General features: G+C 30.4%; 2 protein-coding genes across 3 annotated transcripts in view; one reads left to right on the top strand and one right to left on the bottom strand.

Annotated features, from left to right (window-relative positions):
* Window positions 1–1,587: 1,587 nt before the first annotated feature.
* LOC122631373 (mRNA turnover protein 4 homolog) lies at window positions 1,588–2,902 on the bottom strand. The gene is made up of 4 exons (XM_043817004.1): window positions 2,741–2,902; window positions 2,286–2,590; window positions 1,890–2,126; window positions 1,588–1,822 (listed from the first exon to the last, which is right to left on the bottom strand). The coding sequence occupies exons 1-4, from the start codon at window positions 2,766–2,768 to the stop codon at window positions 1,670–1,672; spliced, it is 723 nt and encodes a 240-aa protein (XP_043672939.1). The 5' UTR covers window positions 2,769–2,902; the 3' UTR covers window positions 1,588–1,669.
* Window positions 2,903–3,681: 779 nt separating this feature from the next.
* The window catches only part of LOC122631002 (14-3-3 protein zeta), a 47,239-nt gene continuing 29,255 nt past the window's right edge, over window positions 3,682–21,665 (top strand). The window contains exons 1-2 of one of the 2 annotated variants that reach the window (XM_043816155.1): window positions 3,720–3,818; window positions 20,148–20,206. The gene's annotated coding sequence lies outside the window, so the exon portion shown is untranslated. Of the gene's footprint in view, window positions 3,819–20,147; window positions 20,207–21,665 lie in introns of both variants that reach the window. The other variant, XM_043816158.1, reaches the window with a different exon arrangement.

Genomic DNA, 21,665 nt, shown 5'->3' on the forward strand with positions numbered 1-21,665 from the left:
AAACGTTCAATTTAGCAGGAATTAAAATGCTTAAATCAATGATCTTTGTAAGATTATAACAACAAACTTTTTTTTATAAATATTTAATAGAATGTATAATTTAGCATATACAATAAGACAATACCATTTGTATTCGTAACTTAAATCTTTAATTATTTTTAATGTAAATAGAAAAAAAGAGAAAGAGTTAATGTCACAGTTAACATACACTTTTGTAAGCCAGCTTTTTTTTTTAAATTGGAATTTGGTATAGTATTTTATATATATATATTTTTTTTGTTTAACGTATTATTTCAAGTACAAATAAATTTACTTTTGGTTATACGTTTATTCATATAGTGTTATTTGTATTCTTCACACAAGTTAGTGCATCGTGCGATCAAATCATAAATTATTATTTTCTGCATAGAAGTAATATGAGACGCAACAAATTTTTTCCTACAAAGTAATAGATATTATTCTCATCGAATTTAGTTTTTTTTTTTTTTTTTTTTTTTTTTTTTTGATATTGTGATAATAGTTTTAATACGTTAATTGTTTTAATATACTTACATTTTATGGATTTTACATTAGAACAATGTAAAATATTTGAGATCATGCGTCTCACATATATAGAATGGATCTCTTAGTGATTGATTTTAATGTTTACATTATGTAGCATCAATTCAAATATCCTATGTATATTTTCTGCAGTATTAATGAATTATTCTAATCGTAAGCCGATGATCCTAAGTGTACTGCTTTTATATATATATATACGTATATGAAAAATACATATATATAAATATGTATGTATGTATATGTATCGTAGCTTCGAAAAATCGCAAATAATAAATGCTACAGACACACCATTACGTCTATAAATTTTTATATTTCCATAATTTATAGTTTATTTATACGTTTGCTTCGTTTTATCGATATATGTGATACATAAATTTGCGAAATATTAAATACTTTTATTACTCGTTAAACGACGTCCTACTTGGCCATCGCGTTTTATTCTACAATATTGTTATAAATTATAATTAATCTTAAATTTATGAATCATTTAATATTTCTCTATGTCATACCTCTTGTCTTATCTTTCGTTTGACGCACTTGGGAAAATCTTCATTTTCTGATATATCCATGGATTCAATGGACGTTGTACTTTTTCTATTCTTTAGTTTTTGTTTAAAATTTGCTTTACGAGAAGGAACATGTGATGATTCGTTATCGTTATACCAATGATATGCACCCTGAATATATAACTATATTAATCGCAAGGTTAAATTCTAATATATCAAAGATTTTATTGCAAGGATCTTCTCTTACCCATATCATTCCAAACATCCAAAATATAATAAATATCAATGGTAATGTCATTTTGTTTTGTAAAATTTTATTATTTTTAACTTTATAATTTCATCGAATTACATAATTGAAAATTTAACGACCCGAAGTTGAAAAGTTACATTATTCTACAATCATTTGTTTTTTAATTTTGTTGATATACATTTTGAATCTTTTAATATTTGTACGTATAGCTTGTCTCTTGATATCGAGGATTAATTTCATTAAAGGTAACACATAATGATACTACGTTTGTAAGATTCTGTACAAATTTTAATACAAAAAATATTTCAATACAATACATATATATTACATTTTTGTATACGTAATACTAACATTACGTAGTAACAATATCATCGGTAACTTCCATTTCTTCAATGCCGTTTTCTTTTTTATTATCTGATGACGAAAGCCTTTTATATCCATGTTTGGTGGAATAAATGCCTATTGGAATTAATTTAAATGTAGCCACGCGTTTTCCCACTAGTTTCTGAAATAGATACATCGTTAATACAATTGTACGATATTCAAGAGTTTACGCCAATTAAAATTATTACAAAAATTTTTGCTTGTTCAGGCGTCAATGGTTGTCCTTTTCTGCAGACTTTAAAATCTTTCGTCAATATAACGACTCCTCTTTGCAATTCGGTTGGCATACCTAATTGCCTTAGATAAGGTTCCATACTATGTGGAAATAATGGCATTGGACCTGCTGGTAATGTTTCAGATACGTCTGGTACAAATCCAGAACGTGCGAACTCTAATTCTTCGCGTTCCTCCATCCATTGTAATACCTAGAACCAATCAACCGATCTATATAAAATTATTGAAATACGTTACACGAAAATTATATTAAATATGTTAGATATAATAACATCGTTACATCTAGCACATTTAGTACATAATTATTGTATGATCAATATTAAAAATTATTATGATTTAATATGAATTACCTCTTTCGTTTTAAGATTAGTAAACAATAATCCACATTGACCTATCAATTCATTGGATAGAACATTTATTCCTTTAACAATTTCTTTCTCTGGTGTTCTACCTAAGGCTAATGCTATAACTTTATTTTTTCCAAAGAAAAATCTACTGTCCTTCAATTCGTTGCGTAAATCCTTCATTATATTGTTACGCATATTTTGTACGGATATCAAAAATATACGTTTATACTTTGTCGCACAATTACGTACATCTTCTACTATTTGTTGTTTCAATAATTTCCCTTTTTTGTTAGTTTTTGTAAGGGATACTGCAAATTAAAACAATTATTATTTTTCCATTCTCTTACAATTCGACTTGTATACATAAATATATATAAATTACATAGATATGGTATTAAAAAAAAAAAAAGGATAAAATTGCAAGAAAAATTAGTTATAATTGTTTCGAAAATAATTACTTTTTTTATCTCTCTTTGATTTCGGCATTTTGTTTAATTTCTTCTCATAGGTTACAAGCACCTATTACCCGTAGCACGTGGTAATATATTTCCCAAGAAAAAAGAAAGAAAACGTCAACACGTTTTAATCGAACTCTCTCTCTCTTTCTCTTTCTTTCTCTCTCTCTTTCTCCCTCTCTCTCCCTCTCTCTCTCAGATACCAGTGCTTGCTCGCACCGCTGTACGCTATTGCAAAAGACGACAACGCCGCTCTGGCGGAAGCAAGCGATCGTCACATAATTATTACTATAAAGATGTGAATCATGTGCTTTAAGATTCGTATATGTTTGCACATTGTTATATAAAAGATGGCGCTGTGTCAACAAAATTAGTGAAAAGATTTAATCTATATATCGAGAAAAATCGAATGTTATATAAAAAATTTATTCATTTGCTTTTTAGTACATACAAGAACTTTTTTTTTTTTTTTTTTTTTTTTTTTCAAACGTTTATTCGAAAATGTTTGTAATAGCACGAAGTATGATCAATAAATTATTTTGTTGTGCGATTATTTTCGTCGTTAATAAACAGATATAATAACTCAATTTCTTTAAGAGTTATTTATTAAAATGGAATATGAAATATAATATTAGAAAAAAAGGAAAGAAAAATGCTAGAAAATATCAATATTTAATAGGCACGATGTGATATACATATAACTTCGTAGGAACGTTCTGATTGGTCAGTGGAAAGACGTTTCTTCGTTTGATTGGTCATCGACCAAGTGAACGTGAATAACTTTTAACTGATAAAATAGAAAGGATAATATAATTTCACGATTATATAATTATTATTATATATTAAATAATGAATTAATACTTTCATTTCATTATTAATATAACGGGAAGAAAAGACGAAGGATTAGATAGAACAATAGCGCGAAATTATTCGAAAAACCGGAAAGGTTAAATTGCGAATAGTTCAAGATGGCGGTTTCCGCTCTTAACGGCAGTGCACTCTGTGAGATCGTAGTGGACGGTAGCCGTTGAATACGCCGAAGCCTTGAATTTCTGGGCCGCTAAGAGCACTCATAAAAAAGGTGAGTTTCGGATATAATTACTTAAGAAATTATTTCGTGATATATTTTAATGTAAAAAAAAAAGGGGAAGTCGAGTAATTAAGTTCTTAGATCGTTGAACAAAGTCGAGATAATAGATATGGTGTCTCAATAGAGTTGTGCTCGAGACGGCAACGATGGCCGTGTGAACCCCGTAGCCTTTGGCTTTGCGACGAGTCCAATCAAAGATCTCGTTCTCGTATTTTCGACAAATTCAATTTAGATATATTATCGTGTCCTGTCGTGGCATATAATGTTTCTTCGTTGTTAAATATCGATCGTTTCGTTTGCCTTTGCTCCTGTCAGAAAAAGGATCGTCGTCATTTAGCCTAAATGTAGAATTTCAACGACGACATCTCGACATCCCGTACAACCGGCCGCCCCATAACGAGGAGGTTTTTCTACATGTGTTTGTACTTGCGTTAGTCTCTTTCTCTCTCTCTCTCTCTCTCTCTCTCTCTCTCTCGCTCGCTCGCTCGCTCGCTCGCTCGCTCTCTTTCTCTCTCTTTCTCTTTACCGTCGCACGGTACGCCGATGACGCACGCGAATCTTTGGATAGAGAGAAAGATAGACAGATAGATAGATGGATAGAGATAGAGATAGTGATAGAAAGAGAGAGAGAGAAAGAGAACGTAAAAAGAAAAAATACGTAAGAGAGAGAGAGAGAGAGAGAGAGAGTATATGTGTGTGTCCGTCGGCGGGCGCCATATTGTCCGGTCGACCATCGTTGACGGAATTCTTTCGACTCGTCCGCATGAATAGAGAAAGATTTCCGATAGAGCTCATATATATGTATGTATATATATATATATATATATATATATATATATTTCTGTTTCTCGTATTATTCTCTCTTTTGCTCTCTCAATCTACTACTCCCTTCTCTTTCCACATTTTCTTCTTCTTGCTTCCTCAGCAAGCTTCTTCGATTCTTTTTCGAATACTTTTCGTTCTTTATATGGCCGGGAGAAATCGTGATAGACGAGTTAATCGCGCGAGGACGGAACCCACACTTTTCTCTTTTTACAAGAGAAACATACGAGTTATTCTTTGATTCTTTTTTACAAGAGTTCACTTCTCTTATTTCCTCTTCCTTTCTCTTATCTTCTCTTCTGTTCTTTCCAATTTCGCGCGCACCTGTCCACGTTTATAAATTTTGAATTATTTCTGTTTCAATTTAATATTATTGATCATTGTGTAATGTTTCAATAGGGTTATCTTTTTAGACATACACATATATGATTGTTTTAATTTATTATTGTTATTATTTATTTATTTATTTATTTATTTATTATTTTTATTTTCGTATCCTTTCACCTGTATTTTATTCGTCTGTCTAATGCGAATGTCCTTGACATTCGAGATGCTTCCTATATAATATTAACGATCACACCGGTAGACACGCACTATTTGATATTCTAGGTCAACGATCGACTGAAACCGATCAACCGATCCTATCCAATCGTTTTTATAACATGCGAAGAAGATATATATATATATATATATATATATATCATTCTATATTCTATCTTATTTTACTTAGGATATATTAACCTATAGAAAAAGAAATATATATATGTACACGTGTGTGAGATATTTATGCGAGTTCATTGATTGCGATTCATTTAACATTAACATAATTATAAACGATTGTTATATGAAATTTTTATGGTTATACAACGCTTCTTTTCTAAAAATACATTTTATATATATATATATATTCTTAAAAGATCAGATTATCTTTTCTATCTTTGTCAAAGTACCAAAACTTTCGGATCTCAATATTTTATACGGACTGAAAGTTATCTATATAAATGTGTGTGTGTGTGTTGGACTAAATTTTTAGTAAAAAGAAAAATATTAAAAACTCCCTTTTATTGTGCAACCCAAATAGTAGCAGGCAGATAATAGGAAAGATTCGAACTTTTTTTTTTAATATTTTCATGTTACATACATTTATATATATATATATGTATATATGTATGTATGTGTATATATATATACACTCCCTCTTTCGACACGAATATCCATCTCTTTCACTTCAACATTCTACATAATTCAAAGCTCCTTCGTTATATATGTACTTCGTAACTACGCGCTAGCCTACACGTTTATCGATTGGCTATCCTCGAAGTAGCGTTCTCAGCTTTTTCAGTATAGTTAACCTCGAAATGTTTGTTTCTCCTTTTTAATTTCTTTCGCAAATGATATCTTCAAAAGAATTATCAAAGAAAAACTGAGGAAGAATCCTTTCTTTCTACGATTTTTTTTGTAATTTTTTTTTTTTTTTTTTTATATCGCTAAAAACGAATCGAATGATCGGCCGAGTCACATTAGAAATGCATCGTGCTGCACTCAAGCGGTACCGATCGGACTCTGAATTACACGTGTTCTTTCTATCTCTTTCTTTCGGCTCATCTTTTTGTCTCTTTCTTTCCGTATATACGGAATAAATCAAAAGTACTTAGTCGATTTTAAAAATCAATCTTTGTCGAGTAATTCTTTTTTCGGATAATATTGTAGTTTTACAGTTAGTGAAAAAAAAAATATATATATATATTAACGTTATAAAATCTCGAAGAGATATAATTAATTTTTAAGAATAATTTTTAAGAATAAGCAATAGAAATTTTTGGCCGAGCCTGTATAAGAGTCTAATTTTTTCTCCTACTTTTTTTTTTTTTACATTCGGCCATTGGTTATCGACCGATCACGGACTGCGGTAGATTGCTCTTTTCGTCAAGGCCGCGGCCATCCCCTCTCTTTTTTACCGACCCACCCATTCCCGTTATATTTCTATGCTAGCTCGTTTCTGCGTAAAAAAAAAAGAAAACGATTCTCTCTCTCTCTCTCTCTCTCTCTCTCTTTTTCCCCCTCTTCTCTTTCTTTTTCTCTCTTTCGTCTCGTAGTACGTCGCATTCTTTCGTCCAAGCGAAGTTGTTAACGAGCATTCACGGTGACCTCGATGCATTGCCGTCGTCGTCGCCATTCACATCCCGGCCGATGGTCTCTTCCTGACCGCTCGTAACCCTCTATATAACGCCTCCGCGTCTAAACCGAGTAGGTACTCACTTTTGTTCGTCAGTAGTTTACTGGTAAAATCTCTCGACCGTTTTATAATGTTGAACGACAGCAGTGATAGTAGTAGTGCAGTAGTAGTAATAGTAATAGTAGTAATACTAGAGTAATAGTAGTAGTGTAGTAATAGCAGCAGAAGCAGCAGCAGTAGCAAATCACGTTATGTTTGTTGTACATTATACATTTATTTTATCTTCGTAGACAGAGTGAAATGTTTTGCTTACGCTTTGAGATTCTGTGCTCAACGAATAGGTGGCGGTCTAATTAAAGTTCTCATTTATGTACGTATTTACGTATATAAAATGTATGATATATATATATATATATATATATATATATATATGTATAAAGTATATATGATATACATATGACGTTTTTCACACGTAAATGATAAAATTGAATGGTGGGGTGTATCACATTGATGACATTTACCGTTAAAAAGAATGTAAAATATAATGAGCTTTGATCTTTTTTTTTCTTCTATATATGTATGTATGTATAACGGTTATACCATTTAATTAATAAAAATTAGAGATCGTATTTACATGGGGGAAGAACACGAGAATTTTATTTATTCAGACATTGTCGGAGTACACGTAATAGTTTTCTTCTCCGACGAGTGGAATAATTGTATGTACGATGACGTGAAACGATACCGTGCGTACGTTGGTACTATACTTCGTTAGCCAAATTTTAATGCGGAAGAAAATCGGGAGGAATTTTCTGGATAGAATCCCAAGCGTGTTCCGTTTATTTTGTCATAGATGATGATGGCACTTTTATGTACATTTGCATATATATATATATATACACACACACACACATTCATATATATGATATATAGGTAGTGCTACGATACATTTTCTTTTCTTGAAACCGTCGAGCACATCGTTGTAATAATAACTAAAAATATCGAACAAAAATTTTTCGCTCTATATATATTGAAATTCTTATTCTTTGTGAAAGATAAAATTTTGTCATTGGAATATAATAGATCTCGTTTACTTTTGATATCCGACGTATACATTTATTTATCTCTACGTATTTATATATATATATATTTATTTATTTATTTATTTATAGTTCTTTTGAAAAATGTGACTTGTTTGAAAATGGATTTTTAACTCTTTTGAGAGCCCGAATTATTGTTCGCGAAGTTAAACGAGTGCTATGCGACTGTTCACATTTTTCTTTCTTTCTTTTTTTTTTTTCTTTTTCTTCCTTATTCATTCTCTCTCTCTCTCTCTCTCTCTCTCTCTCTCTCTCTCTCTCTCTCTCTTTTTCTTTCTTTTTTTTTTTTGTTTTACGACAAAGCTCGCGTTGGGTCGAATATAAGTTTGAAAGTATTTGATGCAAAATACAGGATGACGGTACAAAAGCATTCCTAAGTGATTTTAAAAAGCTAATAGCTCTTTTTCAAGACTTTTTCGAAACTAATTCAGTTTTATTCAGATATAAACCATGGAATTTGTAGTTTTTTAAATTTATAAGTAAAGTCTCATTTGCTAAGAAAGTTAAATGAAATTTTTCACAAAAGTTTCATTTTCTTTTCTTTTTCTTTTTCTTCACTTTTTTATTGCTATCGCTCCTAGTAAAAAGAAAAAAAATATATTCTAGCTCTTAGTATTTTGAGGGGTAATGTAAATTGCAGTATTACCAATTAAAACCAAAAATAAAAAAGAAAAAGGAATAATTGTAAACGAACAGATAGGGTACATATAAAATGTATCCGCATCGATAATCTGAAAGACTTACAACTAAGGAATACGTAACTCGATTTGTTAATGCAATTATATAATAAATGTCTCCGTAAAATACAAAAATTTTAATGAGTATGATAAAACATTTTACAATCGGCCAGTGAAGCGTGAAAATGTATTATTGCAATGTCTTTTGCTTTTATCTCTAGGTATGTACATACATAAGTACCGTTGATCGATCGAACGAACGCATATATGCGTTGGATGGTCCAAATTAAATGGTTTTGTTGGAACACATAAATAGCTTTCATAGACCGAAATTGAATGGTTATGCGAGAATACATATAAATGGTACTTACGTAATATTATGGTGAACGATTTTTTGAAACGTGTGTGTGTTTGTGTGTGTGTGTGTGGGCTTTTTAAATCCATTAAGGATGGGTTGTAAAAGGGAAATAGGATTTTTTAATATTAAAGGTAAATATTGGGAGCTCGAGTAAAAGACGGTTAAAAAAAAAGGAGAAGAGAGAAAAAAGAAAACAAAAATTTAAGTTGATAACAAGGTTGAAGTTTTAAACGTCGATCACCCACGATTTCGAATTTTCATAGCCCTCTCTCTCTCTCTCTCTCTCTCTCTCTCTCTCTCTCTCTCTCTCTCTCTCTCTCTCTCTCTCTCTCTCTCTCTCTCTCTCTCTCTCTCTCTCTCTCTCTCTCTCTCTCTCTCTCTCTCTCTCTCTCTCTCTCTCTCTCTCTCTATTTTTCTCTCTTTCTCTTTTTCAATATCTGATTTTCCTTTGAACACAGGATATTAAGTTTTACAGGAAATGAGCATTAACTGTTCGTTTATATGGCTTAATATGTACGTTCAGCTCGGCGATTTCTGCACGGAAGTATTTTCGTCTGTTTGTTCGCGAACCAAGTTCAAATGTCACAGAAATACTTGTGATATATTTTTATTGAGAATTTAAAATATAAAAGATATTACAAGTTATGTCGTATAATAATTAGTATAGTTATATTGTGGTATAAGTTATAATATATAATTTATAATACAGTTATATTGTACTATATAAAAAATTATATTAAATATAACTATTTAATGTAACTATACTAAGTATATAACTTATACTTCGCAAACATTAAATTTATGCATTGATCTAAGATCTAAACTAAGTATGATACTTTTCTGACGAAGTATATATATACTACGAAATATTGTTACGTGTCATTACAGAGGGGATTAAAATATTTTTTAATTTTTGATTTTCTTTTTCTTTTTTTCTTTTTTTGCGAACACTTTCAAGAACATGTTCCCGCACACGTACACACACATATATTTGTATAATATATTTATATATTATATACTTAATTATATATATATGTATAATATATATATATATATATATATTTGTTCGTGGATATGTATAAACCGATTTAACGGAGTAAATAATTCACACTTCATTTTGTCATTAATTTATCATTTTCTATACGCCACCACCGACATGGTTTCCGTCATTCGAGTAGCCACGCGATAGATAAAGGCGCCAGAATGATAAGAAAAATTACGTAACGCGCGTTCTCGGCGCGATCGTTAAAACAGAAATAACGATTGGATTAACGAAGTTTCTCAATAATTATATAATTTAAAGCCTGATATTGTTTTCGTATTATTGGCATGAACCAATAACGAAGGTCTTACCACTTAAATCGTATTATTCTTCGTAGGTTTAATTATTCGTATCGATATATAACAGTGACTCTCAGTTTGGCCAAGATAAAAAGGACGTCTTGAAAAACGATACGTTGAAATCTGAATGAACCTGATAAAATAAAAATTATGATTTTGTATTTCCAAAAATAGTCGAAATGCTATTAATTCATCGATATATATATATATATATATACATATATATATATTTATTTATTTATATAGACAAAGATTCTCAAGTAAGCTAAATAAAAAGATGAAATAGGATTCGTTAAAATTTGGACGAATCTAATAAATTGATAACTGTGGTTGCGTATTTTAAAAAGTCTCTAATCATTTTCTATTAGCGTAATAGAGAAAGAAAAAGAAGAGAGAGAAAGAGAGAGAGAAAAGAAATGGGGTCCGTCACGTCTCTGTTTACTTAAGCGAAAGACAAGTAGTAAGGAAAAGGAGAAACAAGGGTTGAATGAAGAAATCTTCACCCTCTGCTTTCGTCGCATGCAGGGTGCACATGCTTTTAAGAAACCTTTTAGACCGCTGACAGCCCCAAGATATTCGTCTATTACGTTTTCTTTCGTAATTAGTTGGTCGTTCATGGTCGAGTTCTCTCTCTCTCTCTCTCTCTCTCTCTCTCTCTTTCTCTCTCTCTATCTATCTATCTCTCTATCTCTCTCTTTTTCTGTCTCTTTCTTTTAAGGACTCCAATTTTCTTTTGCCTTTTACCGTCCTTCCTTTCTTTCTTTCTTTCCTTTCTTTTTAAAATCCTTTCAGTTTCATCCGATTCCTTCTTAGATAATGGAAAATGTATATTTCTTTTTTTGTTCCTTCTTTCTTTTTTTATTCTTCCTTTTTTTTCCTCGTCTTTGAACTCCCTAAACTTTTTTTTTTTTTTTTATACTTTTTAATTAAACCACCTTATAATTAATAACTATGTCGATAGCTCTTAAACATTCGATTTTATCTTTGATCTTTACTCGATTATTATCAAATATACAGAGGAAAGCTGAAAGACCCTATGCAGAGATCAAAAGTTCTTAGATGATTTGAACGAACTTTTTTCTTTTCTTTTTCTTTTTTTTCCTCCTTCAGATTGTAAGACTACAAAGTTTGAAAAGTCTCTACAGTAGGAAAAAAAAGGATGATTAATTTTTTAAATCATCTAGGAACTTACGATTCATCTAAAGACTTTTAAATCCGTCCAACACAATACTTGACCTTCTATTCCTGAAATAAATTAAATTTTCTTTAGAATTTTAATATTCCTACAATGTGAATTTACATGGAAAATACGAATAAATAAATAAATTATATAAATGAATAAATAGAAAGAGCGAATTATAAAACAAATAAAATGGAAACAAAATAAAAACAATATTCATTTTTAAATCTCATTCCCATTGAAACGTGGAAACGTGAAAATGAAGTAGTTCATTTGTTGTATTTCATATATAAATATAGATATACACATGAACTGGATATTTCATATAAATGGTAATTTTCTTGTTTCCCAAACGTCCATCATGTTTCAATACGCTTTTTTTTCTTTTCTTTTCTTTTCTTTTTCTATTTTTTTGTTTTCCCTTTTATTTAGTCATCTGTCGCTAAGAAACACGTAGTATATATATATCTACGTTTAGATTTCGTTATTTACCATAATGATACGTCGATTGGTATCACTAGTCCATTAGCATTCTACGATTAGATAAATTGGAATTCTATGATTTATTAGAAAATGTAAATAGGTTATCACGTTTGATGTGAAATTTGAATTAGAAAATTATGTATATTAAGTGAGTTTCTTTTCCTACGTCATAAATATAATTTGACATTATTATTAGAAACTCGTCGATTTTCCTTATCTCTAAGTCGACTTCGACTTACAATTTAATTTTTCAATTGAAAAATTTACTTGATTCGAAGAAAAATTATTGTTCACGAATATGCAGGACTATCAAACTTGGATATTCAACAAGTAATGTCAGAATTATCAAACGAGTTTCATAAATATTATTTAATTGAAAATTCCGCGATATATTTTGCTTATTAAACGTTCATTAATACACGTAAATAGTAAATAATTAATGTACAAGTTATATATCGTCGAAATTTTAATTAAAAATTATGCGCTTATTCGTTTAAATCTAAAACATATATTTACGTAATTGAAAATTTTTGTCAATTCTTATCGGACCGAGCCAATAAAAATATTTGCCAATAATTTTTTTTCTTTCTTTTTTTAGCCAAAATATATATCGAAAATTGCTCAACTCTTATTGGAGCAGGGCCAACGAAATACAAATATTTGTCGATATAAATTCGACAATACTATCCCTTTGACCTTCCTGCCAACTGATTTAAAATTCCTATCTGCCGGAAATTCGAGTTTTGTTCCAAAGGTATTGAAAAATACCGCTTCCGGTGATTTTAATGTATAAAGGGAACAAAACATAGGGAACGTTCTGATAAAATTGTAATTGTCCTTAGAGAATACTACATTTTGTTAATGAAAATAATTTAATTTGGAAACAGATTTTTGTAAATTCTTGACATGATTTTGTGAGTCCCTTTAATATTACGATTTGAACCGTGAATTTTACGACGCTCTTTTGCTCTCTTTTTTTCTTCTTTCTTGTTCATCCTAATCAACTAAATTTTATCGAATTTCCATCGTTATTCTCTACGATATGTTTCTTCTATTACTATATACACGACGCTAAAATTCATTTGATTTTGTCGTGTAACGAGGTAAACTTCTGATGTCGTCTCCTGCTTTAACGCTCGTTTTCCTTTATGACGTCAGTACATAACGTTTACAACTTAACGAGATATTCGAAACTCACCCACCCATCTACCTATTCACTGTCATCGTACGAATTATTAATAAATCTCTAATCCATGGTATTTATGTACGTTGTAAAATTTTATACTCTTTAATAATATGTAATAATAATAAAAAGAAAAAATCGTAAATAGCTGTCGTAAATAAAATCTATATAAAAGAGAATTCTATTTAAAGAAATGAGATAATACGCATCTGTGACAAAACAATATACGCGCAACATTAACGTAAAACCGAAAGGAAAGAAAAAAGAAAAAGAAAAAGAAAAAAAAAAAAACAGTTACGTTTCGGTGTAGAAGCATCAACTCCTTTTTATTTGTACAATCTGTTATATTTTCGTGTTTCGTGATTCAACCCAGATACAGAACCCTATTCCACATAATCTCCTACAACCCAGAAAATGAATCGTATTCTCTGAATATCATAGAGGATCAAACCCATTTAATATTTCGTATCGACCTTCGATCCTTAACGGAAACGTAAAACTTCCTTCTAAAATGTAAAAATGCTATTTGATCTTTTTCGAATAACTTTTTAAAAATAAAATTCATACTCTTACTCTACTTTCTTCTTCGTAACACACGACAGAGTTTTTCAGGATAAATCCAACAGTAGGTATGAATAATATATGAATAGTAACAAGAGTATGAATAATATAAGAATACGAATGAATTGCGGATACTGCATTTTTTAATTGCACGAGACAGTGGTACGATGATGTTAGTGCGTGTATTCTAGTCGATAGTAATTCCGCGAGCGGACGTTGGTATATATATATGTATATATATATATATATGTATGTATGTATGTATGTATATATGTATTATATGTATTAGATATATGTATGTATTTGGTCGATCGAGCTCTACCACGTAGTGTGTCATCCGGCTTGGAATAGCAACTGATGTCAAGCTCGGGACACCTAGCCTGATCATCAGTCTTCTACATATATATATATACATGCATACATACATACATACATACATACACACACACATGTACATATACGTCGTGCTCGAGAATGCTCGATACATATATGTCACCCTTCTCTTCCAATTGAACACGTGTTTTCCTTTTTCTTTTCTTTCTTTTTTTTTTCTTTCTCTCCTCCTCTTCTCCCCACCCCCATTTTTTCGAGCTGCCCATGTCGCACGTTTCAAGTACGTAAGAATCATGAATTTCAATTTATGGAAATGCATATTGCGAAATTTGCCAGTATAAAATAAGCACTCGATTGATACGTTCAAAACTTATTTATATTTAAAAGAAGTTTTCTTAATTAACGAAAGTATACTTAACGTTCTTTAATAGAGTTAAATGGTCAAGAAATTTTTATGTCCGACGAATAATAAATTATTGTTATTGTATCGATTTATAAATTTTCTCCTTTTTTCCTTTATTTGTTTATTCTTTTTTTTTTTTTACTTTTTTATTCTAAGTAGTTAATCGATTTGGCAAATAAACGAGCTAAATTGTTGGTGGAAATGTAGGCCTGATTTCTTAGATAGATCGTCTTTAGTTGTATCGTCGTAGTAATCGTAGTTGTCGTAGTCATAGTCATAGTCGTCCTCGTCATCGTCATGATCATTGTCGTTGTGAATGAAACCATCGCGGTCGTTTGCTTGGCGACGACCGCAGTGAATGACGATAGTAGTGTAGTAGTGTAGTAGATTAGTAGTAGTGTAGTAATAGTAGTAGTAGTAGTAATAGTAGTAGTAGCAGTAGTAGCATATGAGTAAAGCAACAGCAGCTTCTCCAAGAGAGCCAGGACTGTATTAGGTAACACAAGAACAGTATGTTTTATCGGTATAATAGTAAAATGACAACCTTGAACGTTGTACTACAAGTATATTATGATGCGTTAGTGTGTACGTGCGTATGTGCGTTCATCTACGTAAGTACACTTACGTATATAGAGAAGCATTTACGATACGCTAGAAAATTATTGTCAATCGTTATGATTCTTTCATTCGTTGATTTGATCATTGGATCATCGGTGCATAGAAGGTTTAATTAATTTTTCAATTAATTACTTTATTTATAGATGAAATAAGTGTATTAGTCAGTGAAACGTTTGATCAAAAAATTTTGATTAGATTTTATGAAGAGTCCTTTGATATACTTGATCCGCCATATTTAAATTGCGTTTAATGTTGGATTTTTTTTCTTTTACTGAAAATTTCTTATAACAATTTGTATATCAATCTGTTTTATGACATACTATATTTAATATAAAAATTGAATTTTTAATTTATATTTAATAAAATAGAAAAGTAGGTATGTCGCGTTCTAAGGAACCATAAAATCAATTTTATTTAACTTTATCTATTTTAAAGATTTCTCGTTATCTCTACCTCTCTTTCTTTTTTCTCGTTTTTACTTCCTCTGGGATGAAAAATCTGCCGATTGGAAAGCAGAGCACGCGCAGGAATTTTTCTATTCAACGAGAATCGTTCGGGCAAGGTGGTGTTTGGTGAAACAGATATTTCTAAGGGAGGGCGCTTTAGTTATTGCACCTCGTTGAATCTCGTTCCCTGCAATCTCTTGAATTTTTAAAAACGATAGTAGTTGATACAGTATAAGAGCGAACAAGGGAAAAAAGAAAAACAATTTTAGATGATGCCAGATTGTTTTGCTTTTCCCCAAGGCTAGTAATCAGAATTCCTAAGGTACATTCTCTATAAATTATTTCTAACGATACCCATGAAAGAGAAATTTACTTTTGTAGAAATTATTAAATATTTTTCTCTCTCTTTTTTTTCCGTACATACTCTCTATCTCGTTAATTTTTAAATTTACGTTCCAACAAATTTTTTCTATATTTTTTTTGTATACTTTCGATTTTTTTTCTTTTTTTTTTTTTCTTTTTTTTTTTTTTGGATCGTACAAATATCGAGAAGTAACGTAATTTTTTTTTTCGAGCCAGCTGCTTCGTCGTGAAAAATAAAAATGATATGAGCGTTAATTGGAGGATTTTTTCCTTTTCTTTTTTCTCTCTCTCTCTCTCTCTCTCTTTTTTTCTTTTTTTTTTTAAGTATACGAAAAAAAAAGCTGGCGATTTAAATCGCGACCCTTAATGTTCTTTATACCGAGGAACCTTCGTTTACGCGACAAAAGCCCTTGTACACCAAAGAGAGGGGCACATGCATACATACAAAGGCGATAAGTTCGCAGAGCCACCTGTAGCTCAAACCACCGATTCGTAAAAGGGATCTCGAGTACTACCACTACATGACTGGTCGCATCGCTGCTCACACATTGACTAATTTTTATTATTATGACTCGTTAAAATGTAAATTTTTTAAACTAATGGAAATCATGTATTCCAATTATCTATTAATACATTTTTCAAGTCACAATATTCTCGTAAAGTCATTTTCTTTTTCGTTCTTTTCTTTTCTTTTTTTTTTTTTCACGATTTTTTTCTTTGTGCTGAACTCTTTTGATCTGAAAAATTTTATGTAAGAATTCGACTTCGCATTCCATTCACACTTCATATTTTTTCACGCTCTGTTTATTATACTAACATGCACAAATTTCCTACCTTATATCTGTGGAATAGATATGAGTACGTAACTGTGTATGTAAGCGTATGTACGGGGTGTCATAAAAATATACGGATATTTCAGTGATTAAAGAACTCTATTGGATAAAGAAAGAGAACACGATATATTTTCCGAATTTGTTAATAAATGTTCGGAAATAAATGTATTGTATGAAGTTTGTCAAGAATGAATAGTGTCTAATATCGTAGTACGATAAAAAAAAAAAGTAAGGCTACAATTTGTTATGAATTGATAAAGTAATAAAAAAATATATATATATATATAAATTTAACGAACTCGTTTATAACAATTTTGATTGTCATTTTCATGTCATAAAATAATTTTTTGTTAGTTTTCGTTTGAAGAATATTTCATGACACCCAGTATATATAATGCGTCGATAGAAGGTAAACATCGTCCTTACTGCATTGCCGTCTCTTTCGGTCACATATGGTAATAGATAAAAGTTCATAGGAATTCACTCGACAGAGATAATAGTACGTAGTACATAGATAAAGAAATACATACATTTTATTGATATGTAATAAAAAGAAAAAGCAACGATATGGAAATGTTTTGTTGTTAAAGTGAACATCGCTTTGTTGAAAAAAAAAAAATAAAAAATAAAAAATAAAGAAATAAGATAAAATTTAGTTAGATCGGGTTTAATTCAAATATATGTCAAGTAGTACGGAAAAAGTTTACACAATGTCGTCAATTTTATTTTTATAATAGAATAATAACAATAATAAAAAAAAAAACAATTTCGTTTAACGCAATATTTTATCGAGTAAGCAAAATTAAAAAATTACGTTTTAGATACAATTAGGAAAGTTATATTTTATATCTAGTCGACTTTCAAGTTTATGACACAAGTACATTGCATATTTACAGATTAATGCACGCTAACTGTAACAACTTACATCGTTTGCTTAATTGAATTTTTCTGAAAGAAAGAAGAATGTTAGAGGAAAATAATGAATGATTCTAAGTGGACTACAAATTCTTTTCAAATATGACAATGCACGTACTCTTTGCAGCTGCACTTTTTTTTCTAAGATCAATTAAAAAAGAGAAATATATGGGCTTGTTACAGTTCTTGTATGAATCATCCTGTATATATAACTATATACGTACGTATATTTAGTGAACAGGTATATATACATACATATATCTGTAATTATCGATTTATTGCATTCTATGTCGCGTTGAAACCGAGATCGCTTCTCTCGAATACGATGCTATTGTTTCATCTACATTGAGATTATTGGAAAACTACAGAATTTACTCGTTCTACCACTGCCATATTGGTAAATTTATCGACTCATTTCGAAAAACGTAAACCGATAAACATATTGCGCGTATGCGGAATTAAATAAAATTACGCGTAGAACGAAGCGATGGATTATAGAGTAAGGTCAGTGTCGTAATGATTACTGTTTCTCGAACGAGGCCGGTCAACACATTAACGAACTCGAGAGCATATAACATATACGCATACTATTTTATGTATATGTATATATTTGTATGCATGAATATTTGAATTTCAATTCGGTGACATGGAAACATACTCTATAATAGAGATGTATGTTTTATATATATATATATATATATATATATATATATATATATATGGCTGACATGGAAGTAAATTCAAAAAAGTTGCTCTTCATATTATTATTATTATTTTTTTTAATTATAATGTTTATTTATTCATTTCTTTATTCATTTGTAAAAAAATCGATCTTTTCTCTCTGGTCCTTTTTCATTTATAACTTTTTTTTTCTTGTCTGTTTTTTTGTACAATTTCATATTTTATCCTACACGAGGAGTAATATCTTTTAATGTTTGCAAAAATTATTTGATGTTAAATATACAAAACTATCTTTACGAAAGACGTGATTGAAAATATAGCTGAATGTGCGTTATATACATACATACATGTATATATATATATATATATATATATATATAAAACACACATACATATGTACATGCCGTCGGCATACGCAGACCGCGAGCCAATATTGATCTACTAGTTACCAACCTGATGTGCAATATGCTCTTGTACTCCCGAGCTTCAGAAGATGAACCATGTTATATTCATATTTTTGTTAATATATAAAACTATACAAACATACCATACGTAAAAGCTTACACATACATACACTGTATGAAATTACGTTTATATGGAGAACAAGATTACATTGATATCGTAACATTTTCATTTCCTAATATAATTCTTTCTACATCATTATAAATGATGAATTCCATTGAAATTACATTTAGTCTTGACGATAGACGTTCCAAATTTTTTTTCTTTTTTTTTCGCATCATGCACCAATTTCTATATTTTTAATTAGAATTGTTAGTTTATAATATATCTTGTATTAATACTCAATTTATATATTAACATATTCGTCCAATTACGTTGAAATGTTCGCTTTGTTATTTCCATTTTATAACGTAGATATTATCAACATATTTTCCCTCTTTCTTTCTTTCTCTCTTCTTTATATATAAATATACGTATATGCAAGAGAACAAACGATAATCGTATTCTTCCATTTCAAGAAGTGATAATATCTTAGGCATACATACATTGTCAGTACCGACATTGTATCATCAAAGATTATATATGCATGGTCGTTTTTACAACTACGACTTTGCTATTACTTTTCTAAATAAAATAATCGTTGCTATCTCGCAAATATGTCCAACTGTACTCATTTAACCACATTTTTATAGATATTCTATGCAATCGAGATCAATACTCTTCGCTTATAAATTGAATCGAACTTAAAAAAAAAAAAGAAAGAAAAGAAAACAAAACAAAATTAGAAAATAATGTATAATGTTCGAAACAATCGTATAGATTCGGGATTCAAAAGTATCTAAGCGTTTTAAAAACATCGATTATCTTTTTTTGAAACTTTTTAAGTCAATATATATTTTTCTTTTCTTCTCTCTTTCTTGTCAGATTTTAAAACTGCGACCCCAAAAAGTCTCGAAAAGGAGTTATTGATTTTTAAAATCATCTATAAACTTTAAAGACCCACCCTCTGTCAATGTTTTATATGTATACGTATACACATATATGCATATATACATAGTTAATCCGTCAAAGTAAAAGTTTGATAATTTTATATAGAAAATCGATATGACAAACGATCAAATTACGTAACTAATTAATTATTGTTTTGAACACAAAGAAACACGTTATTATCGCGTTACATAAGATCTCTCTGTGAAAATAATCTCTTTTTCTCGTGTTCTCAATTATCGAAACAAATTCCGATTGAAATTTACATTTAAAAAAAAGTACACAACAAATAAACGAAAAAAATGAGAGAGAAAGAAAGAAAGAAAGAAAGAAAGAAAGAAAGATAAAAAGAAACAAGAGAATTATTAAATATTATTCTTCCTTTGTCTTCCTTACAGGTGAGTCCATCGTCGACGTTGACATCCTCAAAGAAGACACCGAATTACTACGGAAATTGGTTCGTAAAACCTTCTTTATCGATTTCCATTATGCTACGCTTGGCGCTTACATCTTCCCCCACCGTTACTCCACTTTACCCCCTCTACATTACCACCCTGTCGTCTCCGTTTCTCTGGTCTCTCTATCGAATATCGTGTCTCGCACACGTCTATACGTATACCACATAACACACACACATATACAGAGAGTGAGAGAGAGAGAGAGAGAGAGAGAAATAGTGAGATAGTGAGATAGTGACAAAGAGAGATGAAGAGAGACAGAGAGAAAGGTTATACACACAGGCACAGCAAGGAAAAGCTTTTCCAACGAAAGCTGCTTTGTGTCTGCGCTCATCGTAGCGAAAGAAAACTCGTTTCCCAGGCGAGACACGAGTCTCGGAAACTTTACCGGGGTCAGAGGAGGGGGTGGTCAGAGGAGGGAGAGAAAGAGAGAGAATTATACATTTCGAAAAAAGTTATATTTGAAAAGTAATACGAGTGCGAACAAATTTTATTCCTGTTAGTAATACTACTATTCTATTACTATTACTACTACAAAATGAACACTGAAGGGGACAAAAATCTCTTTAAACGAACCAAAAGTTTCTAGATAATTTAAAAAATTAATTCCTTTTTTTTTTTTTTTCTTCCTCTTTTCGTCTCGTGACCTCCAATCTTTTCTTTCTTGATCCTATAGTTCACGGAGAACTTTTAATTTTACCATCTTTAAAGAGAAAAAAAAAAAGAATAATGAAAGAATTAAAAGCTTGGGAAATCTTGAAAAGTAGTAACTGATCTTGAAGGTGATCCTAGGATACTTTTGGCTAATCTAGAGATTATTTTTTTAGCCATCTCTCTTTTTTAAGTATTATCGCGAATGTATTGTTGTAGGGAGATTCGTGTTAGAGAAAGAAAAACTCATATTCGATTTCTAAAAATTTGAAAGAAGAAAAATGTTTTATGTATAATGGTTTTAATTTCTAACAAATAGCGCACTCGCGAGCGCGCTTACATACACGTACATAGATACAAAAAGATCGCTTTAACGATCTTTCTTTTTTTATTTTTCTCTCTTTCTACCTCTCCCTCCTCTCCTCTCTCTATTTTCTTCAGCTGAGTTCACTCGATTTTCCTTCGCTCAGTCAATTGTTGCCGAGCATGATTTTATTCGCGATGCCAACATTTTCAATGCCTTTAATCGTTCCCGAACGATCGGGATATTTAAATATGAAATACAATGAAAACCGTCGTATTGCGTCGCAAGAGAACTTGAAATAAAAAAGAGAGAGAGAGGGGGGGGGGGAGAAATATATGAAATAGGAAAATATTGGAGAAAAAAAATAGAAATATTTCATATGTCCTTCCTATAAGCATAGTTCTAGCTTTATATTATACGTAATACTCATTAGTAAGAGAGAACAATTTACATAATTTATATTATTACATAATTTATATTATCTTTGTAAAATCAATTATATC

Source organism: Vespula pensylvanica, chromosome 8 (genome assembly GCF_014466175.1).
Source record: "Vespula pensylvanica isolate Volc-1 chromosome 8, ASM1446617v1, whole genome shotgun sequence".
Classification (NCBI taxonomy): Eukaryota; Metazoa; Arthropoda; class Insecta; order Hymenoptera; family Vespidae; genus Vespula; species Vespula pensylvanica.